Source organism: Rhipicephalus sanguineus, chromosome 6, assembly GCF_013339695.2.
Source record: "Rhipicephalus sanguineus isolate Rsan-2018 chromosome 6, BIME_Rsan_1.4, whole genome shotgun sequence".
NCBI lineage: Eukaryota > Metazoa > Arthropoda > Arachnida > Ixodida > Ixodidae > Rhipicephalus > Rhipicephalus sanguineus.
Genome location: NC_051181.1, coordinates 157,494,883 through 157,519,079, shown reverse-complemented (window position 1 = coordinate 157,519,079; position 24,197 = coordinate 157,494,883). Strand labels below are relative to the sequence as shown.

Genomic DNA, 24,197 nt, shown 5'->3' with positions numbered 1-24,197 from the left:
TGAACTATACGCAAACTGTATGTTCATGTCCTGTTGTTCGATGACGCTGTCGCATAGAAGTGTCAGCAAGGACATCAGATATCAGGAATCTTATACTTTACGCCATGTCACGACTTCTTAGAAAGTGATTTATTCGTTTTTCTTTCTTTTAACGAAGCTTCGAAACGTCTCCTGGTAGCCAACTGTTCAGTCGAACTCATTATTTCAATTTTTTTATTTATATTAATTTCTGAAGCATACGAAATAAATGTTGTGTGCTTTTTCAGGTCAATGACTCCTGCGTAGTACACGCCATTTGTGCAGAAGATAGCAGCGCATGCAATTGGGCCGACAGTGATGTGAACATAATGCTCTGCCGCACGGATACATAGAATTCGACATTCGCAACATCTGCCTTATACCTCACGGACGAACAATGCGACCTCTTACGCCTACACAGCAGTCGGCAATCGGGAAGAGAGAACAGCCACGGTGGTTGATTGCACAGAGCGACGTCGAAATGTCTTGCAACGGTGTATCTGCAGTATGGACGCGAAACAACAATCGCGTAAGGAAACGTTTACTGAAACCTTCAATGACGGCGAGAGACATCATATACTGAACTTACATATCGCTGAACTCATATCAACGGTCACTTTCGTGGCTACTTTTCGAAGAAGTTTCGAGTGGTGTCTTCTACCGTAATTAATGCACGCTTATGCGAACACACTTTGTTCGCACTTGGACTTCAAAAAGGCGTTCAAATTCCCCGTAATAATACCTGGGATTTTACATGCCAAAACCACAATATGGTTGAGACACGCCGTAGTGGGGTAGTCCGGATTAATTTCGACCACCTGGGGTACTTTACGTGCGCGTAAACGATTGCCCGGGGGCGTTTTCTCTATCTCGCACCCATCAAAATGCGGCCGCCGTGGCCGGGATACGAACCCGCCCCCTCGAGCCTAGCAACGCGACACGTCCCGTGCTAATATATTACGGCGGTAGTTCCCGTGTTCTGTGTTCACGGCGGTGGTTCCTGTGTTCTAACCACCTGATAAAGCGAATCAAAAAAGAAAAAAAAATCACCGACGATTACGATACTGCCTAATGCGAATTCCGCGCATCTTCGTGTTGGGGCAAGGCCAACTGTGTTTGAAGTTTTGGCTTTCCGCAAGGTATCGACTACGCCATAAATCATAATTTTTGTGAAGTAGGACAGCACTCACTACGCCATTATTCGTCTTTCTGTGGATAAGCGAGGTACCCGCTACACATCTGTATTATGTGCAATTTGTTGATGCTGCATGTGGCTGACGACGATGAAGAATTATGGCCGAGCATTTTGCAGTGGGTGGGAAGCATTAAACCACACACGTTTTGTGAGATGACTGGTTGTTATGCTACCCTTCTGCCACGCTATTACACAGGTTAACACAATTCCTTGCCCGACATGACGCCTGTCTAGGGTCTTTTTGCGAATGAGCTTCAAGCGCCAGCGTGGCTCTGTGGTAGAATACTCGACTGCCACGCAGAGGCCCGGGTTCAAATCCCATTCGGTCCTGGGTATTCTTACTCATTTAATTTTTTCATGTCTATCGATTACACCGACGGTGATGGCAACGGCGACGGCGACGCCGCTCAACGCAGGAACGGGCGCCTAAGCGCTGCGCTCTAAAAAAGGGCTATCGTTCATCTGTACTCTGTCATAATTTCTTGAGATCTCTGTAGTATGAACACTTCGGGTCAATGTTCCACCTTCCTAAAGTTGCAGTTCGTAAACATGAACTAGTCACGCGCGCATAAATTGTTCACTTCTCAAAAAGCCATGACGCGCCCATCAGTTCTGAATTTTTCAGAGAAGATTCTAATCGCGGAGCACTCCCCCGATTCTTGGTCGATCACGCGTAGTGGCTGTGTTCCGTTCATGGAGGAAAACAACTGCTTTTGAATCGTTTTGCTCCCAAAGCAGTCTCTGCGGCTTTGCGATAGCCCTTAAGCTTTGCGGGCCTGCATTTCCGAACCTTATTTTTTAAGCTTTAACCTGCCGTCGTGCAGAATAAGGGAGTCCCTTTTAGAAGATTAAAAGAATTCTCTGCTTTGCGATGTAGCCCCCTCACTGTCCAGTGTTCCAAATCCGACTTGTCGTTGCCAACCTTGCTAACAATACGTGTGCGTTCAGGGGAAACAAACAAACACTTTCGCATCGAATGCTGGTTACGGCTTTGCACATCGCGAACTTGTGAACGGCATACTTCTTTATAGACGGCATATCTTTAAATGTATGTCGGCTGGCACGCTTTATTTCTTTTTCGGTTCATTTGGAGTTAAAAGTGCAACGCATATGTCCAGCTCCGAAATAGAAACCGCCGATTTAACCTGTGAGTCTTTAATGATATAGCTTATTTACCTCTCGATTTCCAAGCCCCGCGTTTCCTCTTGTCATAGCCTCACCTTACTGTTCTTTTTTTCTTTTTCATTTTCTGATAGTTTACAGGGTGTATGCGAAACACCGGATGTAAGCATTCCCGCAACGCACAGTATACCTTACACACCGAGGTCACGCTCACGGCGTCATTTAGCCGAGTCGGTAGGCTTGCAAGCTAGAGCATGTAGTGAAGAAGATAAGGTGTTCATACTTGAATAAAGAGTATGAGCAAGGAGAACAATTGTTTTGTCGTTTATTAGAACAACATTGTAACAACGAGCGCGTAAAAAGGTTAGAAAATAGCAACATAAGAACAAAAAGGAAGAAACGTAGTACACAGACGATCAAAAATAAGGTCAGATTATAAAACATCACTGTTGGTATCGTGTTTGTAGAATTAAAAAATGAGTCGTAGTGCAAATATAGGGCGAAAAAGCAAAATAACTAGCGCTTAACAAACTCATTGCTGTAATCACGGGAGTCATGGACCCAATAAACCAGCGTAAATTTTTCAAGCGGAGACAATTAAGTTCGGATGGCTTGGAGCAGTGGAACATCAAGGAATGGCTTAACGTACTGGAATGATGTCAAATGGACAAAATAATTTATTGATTCTTTAAAGCCGCCGCTACACGGATGACTTCCAATATTTTTGGCGGGAAGCACGGCGAAGGCGGGTGAGCGACGCATCAGCTTGCTTCAAGGACACGAAGGGAACATAAACCGAGATTATGGCGAAATCATGGTAATGCTCGGTATAAGGAGGGGCCTTATGGTAATTTTTTTTAATATGTTGATTGTTGCACACACTGTGATCATAGAACTTGACAATCAAAACGATGTGTCATTGGGTAAAACAAAATTGCGGCCCCCAAGTGTTTCATTTTTCCTCCTCAATAAATGAGGAAAGAACAATTATACGCTCTCAGGTATACGAGTATTTTCTACCTTCATGGACGGCTTTTGTGTATATATTATTGCAGTTTCTCTGTATGCGCGCGCTTTGCGAAGGTATCTTTGGGCGCTTCTGTTTTCCTTTCGTTATAGTTCTCGCTCAACACGTACTCCTCACGTCGAAAGGGCCTTTTACTGTTGCACTTTTACTCCTTTGAAATACATCCTGCTCTTTCATCCGTCGCCGCGCGTTATTCTTATTTCTCAAACCACCTGCTCCGAATGAGCTGCGGCGGCACAGTTCAGCGCGGCATCACCCTAACTGCCTTCTCCTTCCGTCGGGACTTGACAAAACTGCCGCACGTTGCAGGTTCTGACCACCATCGAAGTTGTAAACTCGCAAGCGCACCCGACGCGCGGACAGACGCCGTCGAGCGGTCAGCTGTTTTCGCAGCCGACGCGCGCGGTCGCGCTCAGTCGCACAGCCGTCGGGCGCCCGCTGGCTTGCAAGGCATGTAGGGATACGTGCCCTCCCATTCCTCCTCCATCGGACGCCGACGACGCCCGAACGAGGGGGGGTGCTCGTGTGTGCGAACCGCGTGGCCGTGTGTTAGCTCCGCCGGACACCTTCTACACGCCGCCTCGCACGGTACTTACTACACTGCCCGGGATACATGTGCACGACATGGATTCACCGGTCGCAGGTAAGCGCTTCGGCGCGGCTCACAGGCCTGTCAGCGCGCGCAGCACAAAAGAATTCACGGAACGAGAGCCGCCGACACCGCCTAGCATTTTTTGCCGCGTACGGCGTGAGTTGCAAGCGTTGCAAGCTGTCCCGTGTAGTGCGATGGTGGTGCTCTCGAGCGGGCTGGCTCGCTGCGCGGCGCCGCTTCTTTCTACTGGTTTTTGCAGCGGTCGTGTTTCAGATTTCGTTGTACTTGTTTCACCCGTCGCTTCGGCGGGGTGAAGTTTGCACTTGAACGATAACGCTTGTGATACTGGTTTCTGTCGGGCCTTCGCAGCTTGCGATGCTTCTCTCGATCCGTCCGCTGTCCTTGATGCCGTCTAGCACGGAGACAGCGGCGCCGGTAGTTTATTGGTTCCACTTTGTACTAAGTAAAAACAAAGTTCGCCGGCTCCTAATGAAAGAGGAGTCTTCAGCGCACATTCGATTAGCCAAATCTGAATTTGTTAACGATGCTCTTGCGAACTTGCCGAAACTTTTTGCGAGATTACTTGGATCGCGTCGAGGTGTCCCGTGCCGAGAAAGTACGCGATCATTGAAAAGCGTGCGTATCGGAACCGTCAATGAGTAGAGAAATGGGCGTGAACCAGCGCTCATGCGTACGCTGTCTGGCGTTTAAATTGATGCAGATGTGTTTCTCTTTCCACGCAACGGGCCATTGTGTGCGTGCGCGAATTTTCAACTAGCGCATCTAGAAAACCGGGCTTCTACGGCTGCACGGAACGGGAAGTTCTGTACTGCCGCGATCGCGTCTGCTGTCAGCCTCCCGAGATTGTTTTTGTTCTGATTTGGCTTCGGTCCAGCGTCTGTTTCGGTTTCTCTGTATGGTGTCCCACCTGTCGCGGCATATGTGTATTTGCACTGTGATAAATGTTTGTTTTGATCCGATGCACTTTGTGTGGGAGATTTCATTCTTGGCGGCGCACAAAGGGAGCGCATGAAGAAACTCTGCGAACAGGTGGTTGTGCGTTAGTTTTGGCAGGCGCACATTGAGTCCGCGGAAATAAACTGCGATGCAATGCGCTTAATTTGGTCGTGGAAACGTACGGTATGCGGTCAACGCACAATTCGCGTACACGCCAACGGCAAGAGACATTGGTACGTGCCCTGTGGTGTAAACACATCGTGATGCCTGCATACAAATAGCTTTTTCGTAGCACGCACTATCAGTGTACGTGCGATCGTAGCTGTAGTTGGTATGTTATGTATACCCTTGTATGGAGTTGTAGCGCTCGCTGCGTACGATTGGAAAGGGGGAAGTTCGCGATATAAGATGTTCTTGCTTTCGATTGTAGTTTGTTTACAGTGGCTTTCTTAAGAAATATTGCCTCATCGAAACCAATTTGCTGTATCATGATGGGGAAAGGGGAGTATACTATACTATACTTTATTTTTTAAAATTTAGGTAACCTCATTTTCTTCTACGCCTGCAATGAGCACAATGGAGCTGATCGAGTTTGTACATTCACACACGCGCGCACGCACATATTCAAAACAACAAACAGACCTTGTTTTATTACACAGAAACACATGCGTAGCACAGTCTAACAGATGAAGAAACTATGTTTGACACCTCACTACAGGCCTTCATGCACAGTAGGAGTTCTGTAGTCTTTTTGCTGTTACGTACTACTATTCAATTTTTTAAATCCAATTGACATAGACTGCCCAACCTTAATCGTTGCCTAGTCTGCTACCTTTGCTGCTTTTTGCCTTAAGGAACAAATTTAACTGGTACTAGGTTCTTTTTGAAGCAGCACAATCTCCAGAAAAGACCTCACATCTTGAATGTTGATCAAAATGTTTGACTACTAAGGTGGTTACAGTCACATTAATTTTGGAGGGGCACATAAATACCCAGTGGTCAGACAGATTCCAAGATTCAGTGGTGCCTGATAAAAAAAAAAGAAATAAAAGGTGGTATTGAAATTCTGAAATGTCCAAGAATGCTAGCCTAAAGTCGAGGCTGGCTATTATTCTGAAGGTTACATGATGCTTCATGGTTGCTCGCTACTCTTACAATTTCTTGCAGCCATTGATGCTGTCAGTCACATCATTACTATTGTTCATTCGCATACCAGCTTTGATGAAGGCTGCTCATGATCATTAGAGGCAACAAACAGCTACTAAACACGGATCGCAAGTGAGGGTCGGATAACGAATTGCTATATTTTTACCGCTTTGGAGCTTGTGGGGTAAAGAAATATGTCACTGGGTGTATTTTTCTTTTTTCTCGCTTATAACCAAACTACTGCAGTAATTTGTTGTTTCACAACAACCCACATTTTCAAGATCTTTTCTGGAGATTTTCTGATGCTTTAACTTTATCAAAGCCTTGGAAAGGGTGATAATTTGATGAAATTCAAAGGCAGTCACACTCAGCTTTTACTATAAGCATATAGTAGTTTTTTAAATGCCTAAATTGCCATTCTAACTCGAGGTAGTGTCTTTATGAAGGGCCGAAAATGGGAGCGCATGCCCTTTTTCTGAACATATGAGTTAACATAGGTATTGCTGAAGTAGACAAAGTTCATGCTGTGTGTCAGTGATGCTTAATTTCAGCGACATCATATGTAAAAGAAAAACACTTCAACAATGCAAATAGAATTGTTTATATGTGAGACTGGTGACTGTGGTCACATTTAAAGTCTGGCACGTACACAATTTCTGCGACCATTAATTAACAGTACTGCATTTGGTGGCAACACATCTTGTCAGTGTGTTTGGAGAGCAGGTCACTTCTAACATGCAGTAATTGGGGAATTTTCAGCACTGTTAGGACAGCAGAAGGGCACGCATTCGGGCTGGTTGGTTCATGGTTATATGCAGGAAACAGTGCTATAAGAAGGGACGAAATGAAAGAACACAGACCACTGCACTGACAAACAACCAAGTGTTTATTCTTTCAGGCAGCATTTTTCAGGCATAAAAAGTGGTTGAGCATATATGCTGCCTGAAAATAAATACTTGGTTGTTAGTCAGCACAGTGGTCTGTGTTCTTTCATTTCGTCCCGTCTTACAGCGCTGTTTCCTGCATATAATTGTTAGGACATTTTTACCTCGCATAGCTTTGGTGTTATTTATGGAGTCGGATCACTCCCTTATTGTTGTTCGTTTCGTTCCTTCACGCAGACGAACGAGAGGATGTGCAGCGGAAAACATTTACAAAGTGGATCAATTCACAACTCGCAAAGGTACGTCACTTCTGTGCATAAAAGTGCAATGAATGAGGGCATTGATAGCTTGGAAGTGGGGGGCAAGATAAAGCAAGAATGCGTGCCTTTCCTTATCTCCCTTCCATTGCCTCTACCTGTTCACAGGCCGACCAGCCTCTTGTCAACGACCTCTTTCAAGACTTTCGGGATGGAACAAGGCTTCTGACACTGCTTGAAATTCTCTGTGGCCAGCAACTGGTGAGTTGCTTGCTCAGATGTAAGCAAGTCAGCTCAGCAGGAGCCTGCAGTGCAGTGGAAGTCTCATGAAAGGAGAAAAAAAAAAGTCATTCACATGAGAGTAGTGATGATGAAATGAACTTTATTTGGTCCTGGAGAACCCCGATCAGAAAACCCCCGAAGGGGGGTCCACCGTGAAACTTCAAAGGTGTCCTATACACTTTTCAAACAGGGGATCAAACCTGTTGTCTTTGCAGGATGGTCACTGTACCATTTAAGGCAACCAGGATGCTTGCAGATCACAGGGCACTGCTGTGTTAATTGACAACTACAGAGTTAATCGACAAATTGAGAACTGATGAATTCTTCAAAGTGGAGGAAGTTGCAGAGAAAACTTACACGGTTTCCTTCATAGTTTCCCTCAACTAAATGAGAGCTTTTTCCTTTCACCTAATTCAAATTTGCATTAACTGACTGGAAAGATCATTAGAGACTGCATTTAGTAACAACTTGTTTTAAGTTTGCAGTCCCTTCTCCATATGGGTTCTCTTTGATATGGTTATCCACCTACTGCCCCTAATTGTCCTGGCCAATGTGGTAACTAGTATCAACCTGTTTCCTTTCAGCTAAACTTATAATGCCCATAAAACAGAAGAGCAGGTTGTTGTTCATGTTTAGCTCAGCCATTCAATAACAAATATGCGCAGGATGGTTTCATGCCTGTTTTCAGCACGGTGATGATGGTGAAGGTGAACTTCTGTTGCATTTTCTGTGCGATGAATGTGGTTGCACAAGGAACTTTAATAAAGTGTATAATGCCTAAAAGAAAGGTAGTTTATAGGTAATTCATATCCACGCTGAAACCAGTAGAGCCGAATAAATTGAATGAGGCCTGTGTGAAAATCAGAATGGATGATTGGGTAAGTTGATGATTCATGATACTTGAAATACAAGTGCATAACTACACAGGGACACATGACAGGGACAAGCGCATACTACCGACTGAAAGTTTTATTTGGAAAGCAAGCACATATGTATACCAACCAAGGCAGTGCAGGCTTTGGCAAGGTGTACCAGTTACTTTTTTTGCTTGTATTTTTATCATTGTATTCTCATCTTGGATGTTGTTACCCAACATTTTTCTGTTGGTATATACATGCCATTGCTTTCCAAATAAACTTTTAGTTGGTAGTATGCGCTTGTCCTTACCCCGTCTTCTGTCCATGTGTAGTAATGCACTCGTATTTCAAGCTGTGTGAAAAATGTTGCATGAGAAGCAGGAAGGAGATATTTTTTTGTGATGAAGTAGGATGTAGTTTCTATGTGCTGATCAATGTGTGTCATTTTTATAAAGCATACTTTTGGCATTGTAAGTGCAATATATTAAAACAAAAAGTTATAGCTTATTGTTTATATAATCAGCAAGAAGAAAGAGGCTGTCAGAAATTCTGTCCTCCTTTGCATTTTGTGTGCTTATTTATGGGAGTATTCACATTGGGCGACTATAGTACATACGAAATAATTGTTCTGCATGTGTTGTGTTGTTTATTATGACATGATTTTCCAGGAGTGCTTTTGTTTCATAATCTTTTCAATTGAATTCTTCCTGTCTTGACAGAAACGAGAAAGAGGAAATTTGAGAGTTCATCATATCAACAATGTTAGCAGAGCACTCCAAGCACTAGAAGCTAACAATGTGAGTTTGTCATCTTTCTTGCTTTATGACTGATGCTAATGATCTGCAGCCCAGAAGTTTTACTTAAATCAGCCTTTACAATTATGTACTGAGAAACATAACTCTTGTGGTTGCCTTGCAGTCAGAGTTTACAGGGAGGTTGTTATTGAACAGTGAAATGTTGCACATGAAATGTTACTGAAAAAGCTCTGAGGGGTTACGACATTAGGCAGTGCTGTTTTGTATTGAAGTCTATCTTGTAATGTACACTGTTTTACTGGTTGATTGTTTCGCATTGTTGTTGTTGTGCTGTGTGTGAGCTTTACATTTCTATTACTCTAACAAGTTATCTTTCAGGGGCTACAAGACAACTGTTTTTGTTAGAAACTCATGCCTGCCTTTAACTAGTTAATGATAAGAAAGCTCAGGCTTACATATGTCATGTGCACTAGGGCAAAGGATGCTATTCTTGAATGTATGCATGACTGTACGGAACAAACAGTTGTTCTTGGAAATATTTCTCAGATTTTTTCACAGTGATCTTTTGAAGTTGCTTGTCTTTTGTGTAGTGTTTTTCCAGCCCTTATTCTTCATGCAGGTAAAGCTTGTCAATATCAGCACAAATGACATTGTTGACGGCAATCCAAAGCTCACCTTAGGCCTTATTTGGAGCATTATTCTTCACTGGCAGGTACGTGAGAAGTGTAGCCAGGTTTCTGACCTGTGTTATACTACTGCATTGTGGCTCATTTATACTGCTAATATTAGTTTTTTGGACTTGTGGAAAGTTGTAAAAAGTCTTGCGAAGTGTTTTAAAATCAGAATGCTTGCTTAGGATTACTAAGTGAACTGTCAAACAGACATTTGTTAGCTGTACTGCATGTCATGTTTAGCAGGCAGTACCGTAGCTCACATATGCACTTCACGGGGCACTTGTTTATGATCTGCGATGTTTTATGCAAACTATTTGATATATTACAGGTACTACTTGCCGACCATATTACACCAGATTATATATTTGTGCACCATTGTGCTTACGATATTAAACATATCACATTCATAGTCGCAAGTAGCATGCTGTGGTTATTGATAGCAGAAATGTTGCATTACTTGCCTTGTAGTTAAGTAGGTTCAGATCTTTGACACTTTACATGTATGATACACGCGTCCTATTCTGACATCTAAGTATAGTTACATCGTTACATCATGCATATACACATCTTTTTTTTTAGTATCTGACACATTGTATTTATTAGTTGCAATTGCGTGCAGTGCAAAAAGTCTCTCTAGCATTGCCAGCTTTGTATGGAATGGTCTGTAGCTGTCTAATAAAGCAAAGCGAATCATTAATTTGTGAGATCTGTGCATGATTTTCTTTTTGTACCATGCATGGCATTACCAGCAATTGATCACAGTCAACATCTTATATTTTAAGTCATTGTTTACACCAGGTACATGGTGTGTTGAAAAGGGCTTCCAGTGATGTCCACCAGACGAACTTGGAGAAGACTCTTCTCGCATGGTGCAGAGATGTCACCAAAGGGTCTGTTTGATTATTGCAGCTATTGTTTTGTGCATTCTGTTATTTAGCTTAATTTGGGCCCATATCCTCATTTTGACTAAGACACGTTGGCGGGCTAGTTCATTGGAGTTCATGATATCTCATTTGGATGCTCATATTACAGTTTGAAGAACTACCTTTCAGCAATGCAATGGCTGGCTACTGCAGCAAAAGCAGATAGCTCAATTTCCTTATGATGGTAATGTTAATGGCCTGGTCATTAATGGCAATGACTAACTAAAGAATGAAGTTGTAAGACTAACCTTTCACTTTGCTTGATAGTCACCACTCGCACAAACTTCATCAGTATGGAATTTCCTACACCAGAAAAATAAGGAAAAGAAAGGGCATTTTTTTGTTTTGGTATTTTTTTCATGACTTGACCAGACTAACTGCTTCTGCTTGACTCAGCCAGTGAAATTGTGTGACAAAGGAACTATGGATCAAATTCAGATTTCGATTCCCAGGTGATGCTTATCTTGAATGTAGCCTGCTAAAAATAGTTGTCTGTTGTTTACAGTGAGTGCACTTTGTGCTTAATTTACATGAATGAACTGCATTAATGATTGTGTTAATTAGAGTAGAGTAGAATGGCTCTAGTGCCTACCAGTTTTTTTTTATACTCTTGCTCCTTCACTGAAGTACTAGTTTATTGTATAATAACGATTGCACTGAAGAGATAAGTTTCTAGAGATTTACTATACGTCTTGTTACTATGTCCCCAGCACTTCGTGTGATATGCACACCAGCCAGTTTATGTAGCAGTTGAAGCTTTGTTGTTTTTCAGAATTCTCTGCATTGTTCGTGTTGCCTCTGTATTCTTACAGGTACATTGGAGTGGATATCAGGAATTTCACGACAAGTTGGATTGACGGCCTTGCATTCAATGCTATTATACATAAATTCAGGTCAGTTGTAGCCCCTGAGTGCATGTCATTTATATTTGTAGACATTTGGATTCCTAAAATTTTCTTTGTTATGAGAGAATGTGAGAGTTAATGCACTGTGATAACTTGTGCTTGCTTCGTTTTTCTTTCTTTTCTCATCTAGGCCCGACTTATTTGAGTACAAAAGCCTGCTGAACAAAGACCCTAACTCCAGGCTTGAACACGCTTTTCAGTTTGCAGAGAAACAGTTAGGCATTGAGCGGCTTTAGATCCCGAAGGTAATGGCATTCTTGCAGTGTGTAAATGCTTCCCTTACAGTGTCACTTGCTTTAAATGAAGTACACATGGCTTTCACTTTTGTGGGAGTTGCTCGAAATGTGTCACATGAGTAGCACTGTCCTCTTATGACACTTCTCATCCGAGCTCCCTTGTGTTCTTCTTTTTTGTAGATGTGAACACTCTTCATCCCGACAAAAAGTCTGTCATGATGTATGTCATGTGCTTTTTTCAAGTCCTTCACCAGCAAAACGTCCCTTTGCGAAGGGGCAGCTCATCAGAGTACTCAGATAGTGAAGCTACATTTCATCAGGTGAGCCCCTTTCTCTGACTTTTTGGTGTTTAAAGTCTTTGGAAATACATAGGCAGTAATGGGATCCGGATACTTTTCCATAAAGTATAAATGTTAGCCTGTGTTTCTCTTTTGAATGAATTGCTTGAAATATGTTAGTGTTTTTGCAGGAAGCTGCATGCCCAGGCCTTTTTTGTTGCTTTGGTACATCTATTTCAATCTGTCTAGGTCAACTTAGTAGCTGTTAATCACATCTCTAACACACATACACATTCATAAATGCTTGTTTGTGTAGTATATATTTATAAAATTTATACATTTGTCAGGCCCAGTAATGTCAGTTTAAGTATGAATTTATAATAAAATTTGCAACACAGGCAGATTTCAATGCAAATGGTTGTTGTACAGCAATCATTTATCACTGAAGGCACAAATCTGTAATTGTGGATATACATACAAGGAAGCTACAGTAGAATGGAAAGCAAAACAACCCGTGAAGTTATCGAGGCCTTTCACATTAAAAGAATGGGAGACGCATGCATGAGCCATCCGTCGATTTTCTTGACAGACAAGGAGTTTGTGTATCTGCTTGGCTCATGCATTATCAAGTGACTTGTTTGAACTTGTTCTTAAGAATGTGCACGTGTTGTCCAATGATTAGCTTTACTGTTTTACTTATGCGCATGTCTGCTATGCCCTGTTTTGTATTTCCCGTTTTGTTTTTTTCAAAATAAATCTTTCAGTTGCGAGACAGCACCCGTCCTGTGCACTCTGTGTTCCTTTAGTCTGAGTCTTCGTCTTTAGCGCTGCATCAATCATGGACAAGGAAGCTAGTCACGTGCACTGTTATGACATTGACATGGCGCATTCTAAGTGTCGATCAGAGCATTACTAAGGCACATATTTGTTTCATAAAAGCTCACACCACATATATTGGTATTCACTCACTGTTTGGCTCTGTCACCGGCTCCTTCGAGGGCCCAAATGCTTGAGGGCTTTGAGTGAGAGTTGTACTCTTTCCGCTGATAAGGAGGGAACGAGAGATAAGGATGTTGTTCTGTCGTCTTGGTGTGTCTGGCATACTTTTTTCTTTTACGAGCAGTCTGCCTCTGAGCCAAACTGTGTAGTCACACCTTACACTGTCTGTGCCTGAAAAGAAACCTGACAGAGTAGTGGTGTTACAGCATGTGTGTGTGTGTGTGTGCATTTATTGTGACGTACAGTGACTTTGTGTGATCTGCTGCTGCTATTATATTGAGAATGGCCGATGCAAAGGTACGCTGTCTGATATTAAGTACTGCATCCTTCTTGCTTTCGGTGGCCACTCACCTAATCGGGACCTCTAGTTCCTCTGGTCATGGTAATCCATGTTTGGCGTTGGTGATTCTGCTACATGTTCACTAAAAACTTGTGACCTTGATTTGCACAGGAAATAACATATACTAAGAGAACTTCAGTTTCGTATGTGTCATTTGATATGTGTGATTGCAAAAGTTGTTTGCTGCTCGTTGTTTTTATACCAAAAAGGAATTTTTGAAAACTAAACAATATCACAATTGGCAATGTCCTTGTGTGTGTATATAATAATTTACCCTGTGTGAACAGTAGAATTAAAGAACTGAAGTTATTACTTGCTTCAAGTCAAATATAATACTATTTTCATTGCTTATAATGCTTACCTTGAAATATGAAGTACAATTGGGTTCTGTTGCTGGTCTTTTCTGACTTTCTGTGCTCAAGCTTTTTACTAGTAATTTTTAAAATAGGCTCATCTCGTGTCTGTGAAACTTCGTCTTGTCGTGAGTGAATATACGTTGTTGTCCATAGTTAAACATTTACCTGTGAATGCTTATTTTTAAATTGCCTGTTTTCATATACGTACTAATAATCAATTTTATTTTCCTGGATTTGCAAGACCACTAAGAATGCTTCTCACTGCATCTGAAGTATGCCAGTGTTGAACTTTCAGTATTTTTCAAGAGCTGTGCATGGATTCAAGGAGAAACATGCTCAATGTGGAATTTTCCATTGCTGTGCAAGCACAAAATGCACAAAAGTCTTATAAAATCACAAAGCCACCATCTGAGCTCACACATTAGAAAAAGAAAAGATTATTGAGGGAAAAAATTATTAAAAAAATATGACACTTTGGCAAGGATGACAAAGAAACTTCTAACTTGAACTTTCCTATAGGCTGCTGACATGCCTAAAAATGGATTGCACTCATATCACTACAGCCACAGCACTTGTTCATCATTTCTGTTTGGACTTGAATGTTGGTCATAGTTATTGGCACTTTGTTGCTAGGTTTGAGTGCGAAGCAGCAATATTGACATGCTTAAATTCTTTATCATATTCCAATGACTGCTTCATTGACTAACCACTGCTTGCCATTAAAGTGCTAGATTCTTAACTCACAGCTTTGGCACTGTCTGGTTCTTCAATATCACTACGATGTGACAATATCAGCTGCACTGCAGTTTCCCTTGGCAATTTTGTTGGTATTTTTTTCCATGCACGAAATGCCGTGTAGAAAGTTCTTCTGATATGAGTTATAAATACTCAGAAAGCAGCGAGTAAGGCCTAATTTGTGACAGTGATGAACCAAACATTTCCAGCCTTGGTTGATGATCTGCCTATTTAACTGATGGCATCCTGTGGCTGTATACTGTAATGATTTGGTCTCCTAAGGGCTTGTCATTGCCAACACACAATTGATTGTTGCTTGGGTGACACAATTTCGATGCCCTGCAATGCCAATCGTCAGCTCTTTGAAAAATTAATCATCACAGAATGTGGCCTCTCATGCAGCAGTGGCACAGTAATGCTTACTATGAGGGAGAGAGAGAGAATTTATCAGAAGGTAGAGAGGTCGGCTTGAGCTAGTACAAAAGGGCTCCTTTTTGGACGAGTTGGTGCTTACATTGCTTAGGTACACTGTATCTTGAGCCACAGGCAAGTGTACCTAAGCAATCTAAGCTAGTACGTTCTGACGTGCTACTCTTTGCAGGGAAAAAGGAAAGGGGAAAAAATAATGATGAAGTATGATGATGGGGACAGGAAGAGATGATGCGTACGTGCAATAGCCACGTAGCACAATGGTGTCCCTACAGCTTAGTGTCCAGTTCAGTGCTCTTGAAAAAAGCCATGACAGCCCTTGCAGCAGTTGTTGACACTGCCTGATCGCACATTATGGACAAAATAGAACTTTCACTAAATGTTTCTACTCCGATGCCGGCCAGCGTTGAAGCTAGTGTCTTCTGTTGTGCCATGTGGAGTGGGCAGTCACAAAATAGATGTGCTAAAGTTTCACACACTTGGCAGTGTTCACAGTTTGGGCTGTCTGCACAGCTAATTAGGTGCACATAGCGTTGAGTGAAGGCAACACCCAGGTGAATCTGGTGGAGCACACTGGCATGTCCATGACTATGACTATGATGTCCGTGCATGTTATTATGCTTAGTCTACCTCTATTGGTGCCTAGGATGTTGGAAAGGGTGCCACTCCCCTGCATACATCGAAAGGCAGAGCAGCGGGGGGGTCCAGTTCGTCACGCGGTGCCACCACCAACGTGATCAGCTACCAGAGCAGCCTGGAAGAAGTGCTCACCTGGTTGCTGGAGGCCGAGGATCGACTGCTCAATTTGCCTCCCATAGGCAATACTGTGGCACAAGTGAAGGACCTCTTTCATACGCACGAGGTAATACGGAGGTTTTGATTGCACTACTTTCTATATAACATCATAGGCATGTGTATTGGGGCAGCCAAGGTGCTGTGGTCCTCCTAATGGTGTGGAGGGGTTGCAAATTCAGTCTTTCAACATTTATGATTTTGCAAGCAGAACATGGATGCTTATTTATGTCAAATGAAATGTCAATGAAGTGCCCTGAAAATGTTGACATTATGTACAACTTCGTTGAATACCAGCTTGGAAAGCACTTTGCTGGGGTTCCTGTGTAAAGTGCTTTAACTGCAGCAACTTAATGTTCAGGTTTCAGTAGAACTCATTCATGGAGTTTGTAAAAGTTAGCTAATGTTTTGTTTTTTAAAATTTCAAGCTATGATGCCTGTCTTATCTTATCTTGTATAAAAGCTTTCACTAAGCTTTTTACTTCGTGATGTGCTGCCAAATGCTTCAAGGTGCATCACTAGAATGCTATTACAAATCAAAATGTTCTTTTACATTCTTCTGTAACTGCGATTGAATGAGCAAGCATATATTTAAGAAGTCGATCCTCTTCTGCAAGCACTGATTTCAAACAGTGCAGGATACGCTCTGTCATTCTGTTTTTTTTTAGAGCTGAATTTCAGTAAAAGAACACATGAGAGATCATCTAATTTCTGAGACAACCAACTTCTGTACAGCCTACTATTACAGGAAAACCTAATTTATGTTCAAACCAACAAAACTTATAAATATCGGGAAAGAGCATAAAAACAAGAGATCTGAAAGTGCTTCTCCTACAAACTGTTAGAGCACATTCAATGTCTATATATTTTTTCATTGAGCCTAAGTGTGCATGTGATTCATTCATATTGTTTTGCACTTAATGTGCAATGATATTGAGTTTGCCCACCAAGGTTGTCGCATGGCACAGAATTGCAACCAGCTAATCTTGTTGAATGCATAATAATTTCTCCTTGGGCTGCAGGACTTTATGCTAGAGCTAACACGAAACCAGGGCCGTGTTGGCGAGGTGCTTCAGGAGGGGCAGCGGGTCATTCGTGAAGCAGGCATATCAGCACAGGAGAAGGAGGAAATCAAGGTACAAATGGCATTGCTCAACACGCGCTGGGAGAGCCTCAGGCACAGCGCCATGGATATGCAGACCAAGTGAGTCGTCAGGTGGCACTCGTTTCCTTTTTTACTCATGGAAAGAAAGTTCTAGCAAGATTGGGCATTACATATTGCTGCTAAGTTTCAACAAAGTTTTTACTAAGGCCTTTTTTTGTGTCTTTCGTTCTTCAGGTTAAGCTATGTTGATCCTGCGTGACAATACGCTCATTCACAGCCACGCTTAAACGCTGCGGTAGCGTTCCAGTATGGCCGTGGCCCATTCCACACGCCCACTCGCCTAAAACGCATATTTCTATCACGGCTGCACAGGAAAGCAAGCAGCGTCGTCGTCATCATCATCATCATTTTGAGCATTGTCATCATCATCATTTCATTGTATTTATTTCTTTATTCTCTTCTCCCTCTGGTCACTACTACTACTACAATGACGATGGCACAGAGTAGACTAAGACAGCTTTGCTGTAAAAGGGGCATTTCTGATGGAGCCCTTTGTCTCTTATACATAAGAAGGCTTGTGATGATGACAATTATGATGCTGACAACAAAAATGATCTCGAGATGAGATGAGGATATCAGAAGCATGTCACGTGTGGGTAATCAGTTTTCTAATATTTTTGCTTCCAATGGTAGAAGTGAACATTTTACATATAGAGGTTTGGTGTGAAACAGTGAAAGCACATCACTTTATTTACTTTTTAAATATAATTGTAGCTGTGCCCACAGAGTAGCTGTATTTGTAACTTTGGAAGATAATTTACTATTATAGCAACAAGGCTGTGGATTGGGCCTTTGGATAAACCACACTCTCTCAGTTGATGGCAAGTTGATTCATGGCAAGTCGTTGCCATAGTTGTACATTAGTTAATATTGTACTCTTGGAGTTACCCATCTCAGTCTTTAATAGTATTTTTCTCAAATCAACGCATTAGTTAAAAGAGAGAGAAAGAGAGAAATAAACGTTTACTCTCGAAACAGGAAATAAAATTTTTTATTAGCACCCCGGCTTCACATTATTTCTATTTTTTTTAGGAGGGGTAGATTTTGTGGTTAATTACAGTGTGTAGTTTATGTTTTAAGGAATTATTGATGCCATATAATTAACATGTCACAATCTGTTTGTTTTATATTTGTTTTTAATGTATAAAGTTTTAGAACACATACCTTCCTCTTATTTTTAAACAAAGGTTGCAAGAGGCCCTGATGAAACTTCAGAAGCAGCAGCAAAATGCGTTGCGGCAGTGGTTGACCGAGACAGAAGACAGGATAAGCAGGTTTGGGCCGGTTGGGCCCGACTTAGAAACGGCGAGACAACAAATGGAGCAGCACAAGGTGAGGCCAGAAGTGTTTTATGAATGGAAAGAGCTTTAAGAATTATTTTACTTTTGAACAATATGTTTATTCAGATCATTCAGCAGCATGATTTTGGATATACCTGTATTGTGTGGGGTCTCAAGAGCTTAATATTAAGGAACAAATGATACAGCACACAGTCGTGCATATGTACAAAGTGGAATTTATTGCACCTTCTATACTGTTAGCGAGCATTTGAAATTACACAAAAAGTGTAGCATGCCAGTGGAAAGCATCGCAAAATCAAGGGAGCTCGACTCATCGTTCCAGGATATCCAGCAGGTAATCTTTGCCTTTGACAGAAATCCGCACCTATGGCTTTTTTTGTATTTATTATTGTAAGGAGGCCCCCCATTTTTTTTTTTTTTTGCTTAGAGACCTCTTATGTGTGTGTTTCGTTTTCTTATTATCCCAAATGGGAAATGATATTCATATTTGAAGTACTCTTCAGAATCATAGTCTTGCACATGTTGCTAACACGCCAATTAGAGTTGACAAATTATTTATTCTGTGACACTTTATTAAGCATTCATAATTTGTGCATATTTGAATGATTTACCATGTCAGTCTTCCTTCCATTTACAGCAATTGCAAGACGACATAGAGAAAGAGCAAGAAGTTGTGAACTCTCTGTCGAACATGGTTGTTGTTGTTGACGAGTCTAGTGCAGACAATGGTGCGTATCATTCCTCTTTGCCAAGTTTTTTTTGTTTGAGATGATGCACATGTCAGTGTTTGAGTATAGGCCAATTTAATATTTCTTTAAGTTAAAACTTTTACATCACATTTCCAAATACAGCATTGCATTGACCGGCACAATAGAAAACAAAATAATTGAAAAATCGAGAGGATGCGGTGGAAAGTTAATGTTTGTTAGGTATTCGCTAACGGTGGATGATAGGGCCACCATATTTATGGGCTTTGTAGAAGTGGCAGGGAATCTGTGCCCTTTGAGTTTCATCTAACTTAGCCACAATAGATGCAGTTTTGGTGGGGTGTGAAAACACGTGAAAGAACTATTCTACATGTTTTTCTGTGCACTGCGTCACCTTGCATTCAGCGTTTACAGCGTTGGAGGACGAGCTGTCAGCATTGGGTGAACGCTGGCAGGCGGTGTGCAACTGGGTGGAAAACTATGGGGCTCAGCTGGAGGCCCTGATCAACGCGCTGCAGATGCTGAGCACGGAGGAGCCACGGCTGCAGCAGTGGCTACTCATGCAAGAGGCTCAGCTTTGCCGCATGGAGAAGGCCGATGCCACGAGGGCTTCAGTGCAGGAAGTGCTGGACATGGTCAAGTGCCTGCAGGTGCGTACCCCATCCGTAACACCAGTTTTTGAAGTTCAATTATGTATTGCACATTGTATCACACGTGTCCCACAGTAAGCTTTCAAAATTTGAATGCATATGGTTCAATATAAAATCTGTATTTGAAGTTTTAATGTCGCACTTGAACCATAAGACAGTCTGGTGGAACTGAGTTGTGATGAACTGAATTGGAACATCTGGACGGGCTGATCTCGAGGACCATGTGTTTCTGCATTGCGAGCACCAGAAGTGAGTGCACGAGCTAGAAATACATCACTCTCGCCAGGTGTCATTTTGCTTGTGTGTTTTGGTGATTAGGTGTTGCTTTTTATCACACAATAGGAGAAATTGCAAGCACAAATCCTTTGCTGCAGCATTAGGTGTCGCAGCATGGAGAGTAGGAATGCTTTCAAGGTTTCTGTTTGTACTAGCTTATTGGGATGACACCATGCATAAGCAAAGAAAGTGTTAAACATTGGTGTGCCTTGGGGCTCTTGACTAATAAGCACTTGTTTCTCTGTCGCACATGTCATATTCTTGCACGTGCAACGCACTTGGTTGTCTTTTCCAGGTATTAGAGCAAGATTTGGAGTATCACAACAAACGGCTTGATCACATATCAAACGAAATCCAGAAGGCAATGAAGACCCTTGACAAGGGATCACTAGCTGCCGTAGAGCTGTCCCGCAAGCAGGAGCAACTGACACACCGCTGGGATGCGCTGCTCCAGAAGATGGAAAACTTGAGCAGGAAGGTGGGCATGTTTTTAATGTGCTAGCATTCTAGGGCTACTTCCCTCGGGAAGTTTCGTTGATGATGTAACCTGTTACGTGTTACAAAAAGTGGGCGGAGCATTCAGGTAGTGTAATCTGGTAAAAGGAGATAGCAGCAAAGGCAACGGAGGTCCCACAAGGTTTTCATTTGAGGCAACACAGTTACTCAAACAAGTAACTATACCATACAGTTGATGCAAAAAAAGAAAGCAGGATAGTCAGTTGCATCAAGAAGTAACTATAACATGTTTGAGAGCACATCTTAGTGCATTTCCTCCCCTAAATATTGAAAAAGCCATGAACACTGACAGCTGTCCTTTGCCTTCCACATTTACTTGCATACTAAGAGCTTCTGGCTTACTGCATTTTACTTGCATATTACCTGCAGTAGTTAGCACTGGCTAGTGTCAGCATATCTGGTAGACCTCCGTACCTTTCTTACCTCTTTTCCTTCTTCTCCTCTGGTGAGGCTTCCAAAATAAAGGTGGGAGCTGGCAGATAGAAACACAATGTGCTATAGAGGTTGTATGAACAAGAATAAGGGCCTCAGACAGGCTAGCCGACACTTCGATAAGTGGACCTGTCTGTGTCAAAGGCACTTTGTTATCCGTGGCGTGTTAGGTAGTTTTAGAGGGGGTTAGTCATTGACATCACGTCATGTGGTGTCGCTGGCGGTACTTGCCACCTGGAACAGAAGAAACTGGAAAAGCATTGAGTGCTTTACGCAATGGGCACTTTAAGTTGTCTCGACAAGTTCTCCTTGCTTCTCTTTAGGATGTGTTTTATGTTTTCACTTTTTTCCTTTCCTTCAGTTGGCCAAATGCAGTACGGAGCAGAAAGTGAAAGCGGAAGCTGAGGAAAAGGCCTTTACATACAGCCTCTTCAAGAAGGAATCGTATGGCAATTCTCCACGGACTGCGTTGGGAAGAGAGGTGTGTGCTTTCTCTTATTGTGGTGTCTCATGTCTCTTTGCTACCTTGAGAACACAATCAAGGAGGGTGTTACATAAGGGGTAAGGTAAAATAGAATTCTGCAACCACAGGGCTTCAAGCACAAACGTGACTAACATAGGCCCATGACTAACTTTCATGTACTATTTATTTTATGTAACAATGGCTGTAATGCTCGTGCTTTTCTCTGTAGCAAAGTGCCTGTGTGTGTTCCCTTGTTGCCTTAGCCCCTTTCTGACTTTGGAGCCAAGAAGCGGCGTCTGGACAGCTGGAAAGTGAAGGAATGGCAGAGAGCCCTGGAAAACGTCACAGCCTGGCTCGAAAAAGTCGAGAATCAACTGGGGATTGATCCCGATCGACCGCTTTCGCAGGAGCAGTTGAAGGCACTCTTCGAACGCATGAGTGTTGATGAGCTGCAAGCACTTACTGAGGTAAGCATGATCTTGTTTATAGTACTGATACCGGTTCACCTCACATATTGTTAATTGGGCAGCCAGTGACATTGCACCAAACTGCAGTCACAGTTAATTGTAGGGCATGTGGGCGAAGTGAATCTGCATGCATGCATATAAACGAAAGAGCTTTTAAATTACAGTAGAGCTTCACAAAAAGAAATTTCTAGGCTTGTGCGAATATTCAAGCTCTTCGAATATTCGAACGAATATTACAGTATTCGAATTCGCTTCGATTCGAATTTAAATTATTGGAAATTTCAAAGTATTCGAAATGAACGAATAGGTGTATGTTAGTTCTCTGTGTCCTCGTCGTCGTTGCGCTAAGGTAAACATGTTCAAGTATATTAATCCGCATGTAACCCCCTGTACAGGTGGTTTCACTGCAGTGGAGGAGTGCTATGCCGTGAATGCACCTTTCCAGGAAGAATCCGCACTGCCGCGAAGCCCCCTTTCAAGGTTAAATGAACAGATTACCCTCACATCGATTCATCATTTTTAAGTTTAAAAGCTCGTTATACCAGCTTATATGCTCCAAGTATAGTAAATTTTAAAACGTCACATATTTTACAGGTTATCACCTGCATTCTACCGAAAGCCAAATCCTGCTACTATTCAAGGTTGCTTCCACTTCCTTTGAACCAAAAAGAATGACATTTGCACATGCCTTGTTACAATTTTAAAACATTTTGTCGGTTGGTTGGGTCATGACAAATACGGTCATTTTTCTTTATAATATGTGACATATACTATTCGAATTCGATTCGAAATTATTCGACCGAAATCACTATTCGCTTCGAATTCGCTTCGAACCTAAAATTTGCTATTCGCACAAGCCAGAAATTTCACCTGAATAAGGATTTCAGCTGAAACATGTCTAAAATCCAGTGCAGACATTGCATTGAGACCACGCAGTAAAATTTTTGGCTGGTTCAATTCAGCTTGGACTTCCAGTTGAGCAATTGCAGACACTTCAGGTTTCATTCAAATGGCTTAAACATGGTTTGGTTATATTTCCTTTTTCCTTTGTTAGAGGGAAGATTTTAAAGTTATGTATCTTGTGAAATCGAGAATTTGACGAAATCTCGTCTGGTCGGGATGTAATGGCATTGTAGAAAGAAAAAGACAGGACGCCGACCAAGGAGGTGTCAAAAATATAATAAAATAACGTTTCGGCTTCCACACGGAAGCCTTGTTCACTAAGCTGGGAGGCCGAAGCTTCCAGCTTAAATCGCCCGGGAAAAGAACTGGATGAAACGGCACTATCTAGAATCTTTGACTATCCAAACAACAGGGAACACGCTTAACCGTAACGACGGCAATCTACCTCTTGCGTATGCAAGATGCCTCAAGCGATTATTTTAGCGGATTTAAGCTGGAAGCTTGGGCCTCCCAGCTTAGTGAACAAGGCTTCCGTGTGGAAGCCGAAACGTTATTTTATTATATTTTTGACACCTCCTTGGTCGGCGTCCTGTCTTTTTCTTTTTATGTATCTTGTATTCAGTTATCATAATATTACTGCATTGGTGGTTACTCAGTGTTAGTGGATTCAATACAAGTATTCCCAAACGGGACAGATAACATACATGAAATCACTGCCAAACTCAAAGGGAGATCTGGGAGGTTTGACCTTTCATAATTTCATGAGATCATTAGTCTCACTGCAGCAGTCATGACTGGTTACCACTATGCCATTGTTTTCATTTAGGATGTGGAACGGCAAGTTGCCATGAACAAAGGAGAAGTAGCCCAGCTTGTTCAGCAAGGCAGAGACGTTGTGGAAGGCCTTGATGCAGGTGTGTACTTATGTGTGACTCAACAATTTTCCTGTTTTTTACTTGTGTGCATTCATTTGTTTTGCTTAAGTTCAGAAGTGCTTAGGTTCCTATTTTCCTTATTGTCCCCTTGCTTTTCTGGTGACCTTTCATGCCCATCAATTTTTGGCACTCTCACTTTGCCAAGGCAGAGAGCCAGCGTTTTCACCTTCATTGCAGTGAATGATGGCCCACACGTTCCAAACCCTAGAAAATACGCGGAAAGTGTCGCAGTGCCCTGTATAATACTACAATAATTGTTCTTGTGAACCAGTTTTGTGTTCAGAAGGTGAAATGAATCATTGATTGACTCTGCTGCTGCTGTCGGTGTAGTTGCTACATGCAAGTGCAACCAGAAGACTTGTGTCTAGCGCACTTGCTTATGTTTATCATGGATAGCTTTACTACTACTGGGTCTTCAGGGGATTTCGCTCTGGTGTTATGACATCATGATAATGTCAATAATGCCAGAGTAGCACTTGTGAATGAACATAATTATCAAATTAAGGTACCCTAAACTGTTTCCAACCTTCATGTCTAAGAAGGTTTCAAGAGAATGTGAGGCAGTGTTTTTACAACATTGAAAATATGCTGGAGTGGCATTGGTTTTAACCACAGTAGTGGTT

The 24,197-nt window shown here is 42.1% G+C and overlaps 2 protein-coding genes across 2 annotated transcripts in view; both read left to right on the top strand.

Annotated features, from left to right (window-relative positions):
- Positions 1 to 10,666, top strand: part of LOC125758892 (utrophin-like) — a 108,002-nt gene extending 97,336 nt beyond the window's left edge. Inside the window, exons 3-7 of the mRNA XM_049416649.1 lie at positions 7,179 to 7,240; positions 7,367 to 7,459; positions 9,057 to 9,134; positions 9,712 to 9,804; positions 10,565 to 10,666. Coding sequence (XP_049272606.1) covers positions 7,179 to 7,240; positions 7,367 to 7,459; positions 9,057 to 9,134; positions 9,712 to 9,804; positions 10,565 to 10,666 — 428 coding nt within the window. The remainder of the gene's footprint in view (positions 1 to 7,178; positions 7,241 to 7,366; positions 7,460 to 9,056; positions 9,135 to 9,711; positions 9,805 to 10,564) is intronic.
- Positions 10,667 to 11,501: 835 nt separating this feature from the next.
- The window catches only part of LOC119396856 (dystrophin-like), a 28,034-nt gene continuing 15,338 nt past the window's right edge, over positions 11,502 to 24,197 (top strand). The window contains exons 1-12 of the mRNA XM_037664200.2: positions 11,502 to 11,582; positions 11,725 to 11,839; positions 12,011 to 12,150; positions 15,614 to 15,829; positions 16,782 to 16,963; positions 18,112 to 18,256; positions 18,863 to 18,953; positions 19,338 to 19,582; positions 20,154 to 20,336; positions 21,168 to 21,287; positions 21,533 to 21,736; positions 23,466 to 23,553. Coding sequence (XP_037520128.1) covers positions 12,046 to 12,150; positions 15,614 to 15,829; positions 16,782 to 16,963; positions 18,112 to 18,256; positions 18,863 to 18,953; positions 19,338 to 19,582; positions 20,154 to 20,336; positions 21,168 to 21,287; positions 21,533 to 21,736; positions 23,466 to 23,553 — 1,579 coding nt within the window. The 5' untranslated portion in view covers positions 11,502 to 11,582; positions 11,725 to 11,839; positions 12,011 to 12,045. The remainder of the gene's footprint in view (positions 11,583 to 11,724; positions 11,840 to 12,010; positions 12,151 to 15,613; positions 15,830 to 16,781; positions 16,964 to 18,111; positions 18,257 to 18,862; positions 18,954 to 19,337; positions 19,583 to 20,153; positions 20,337 to 21,167; positions 21,288 to 21,532; positions 21,737 to 23,465; positions 23,554 to 24,197) is intronic.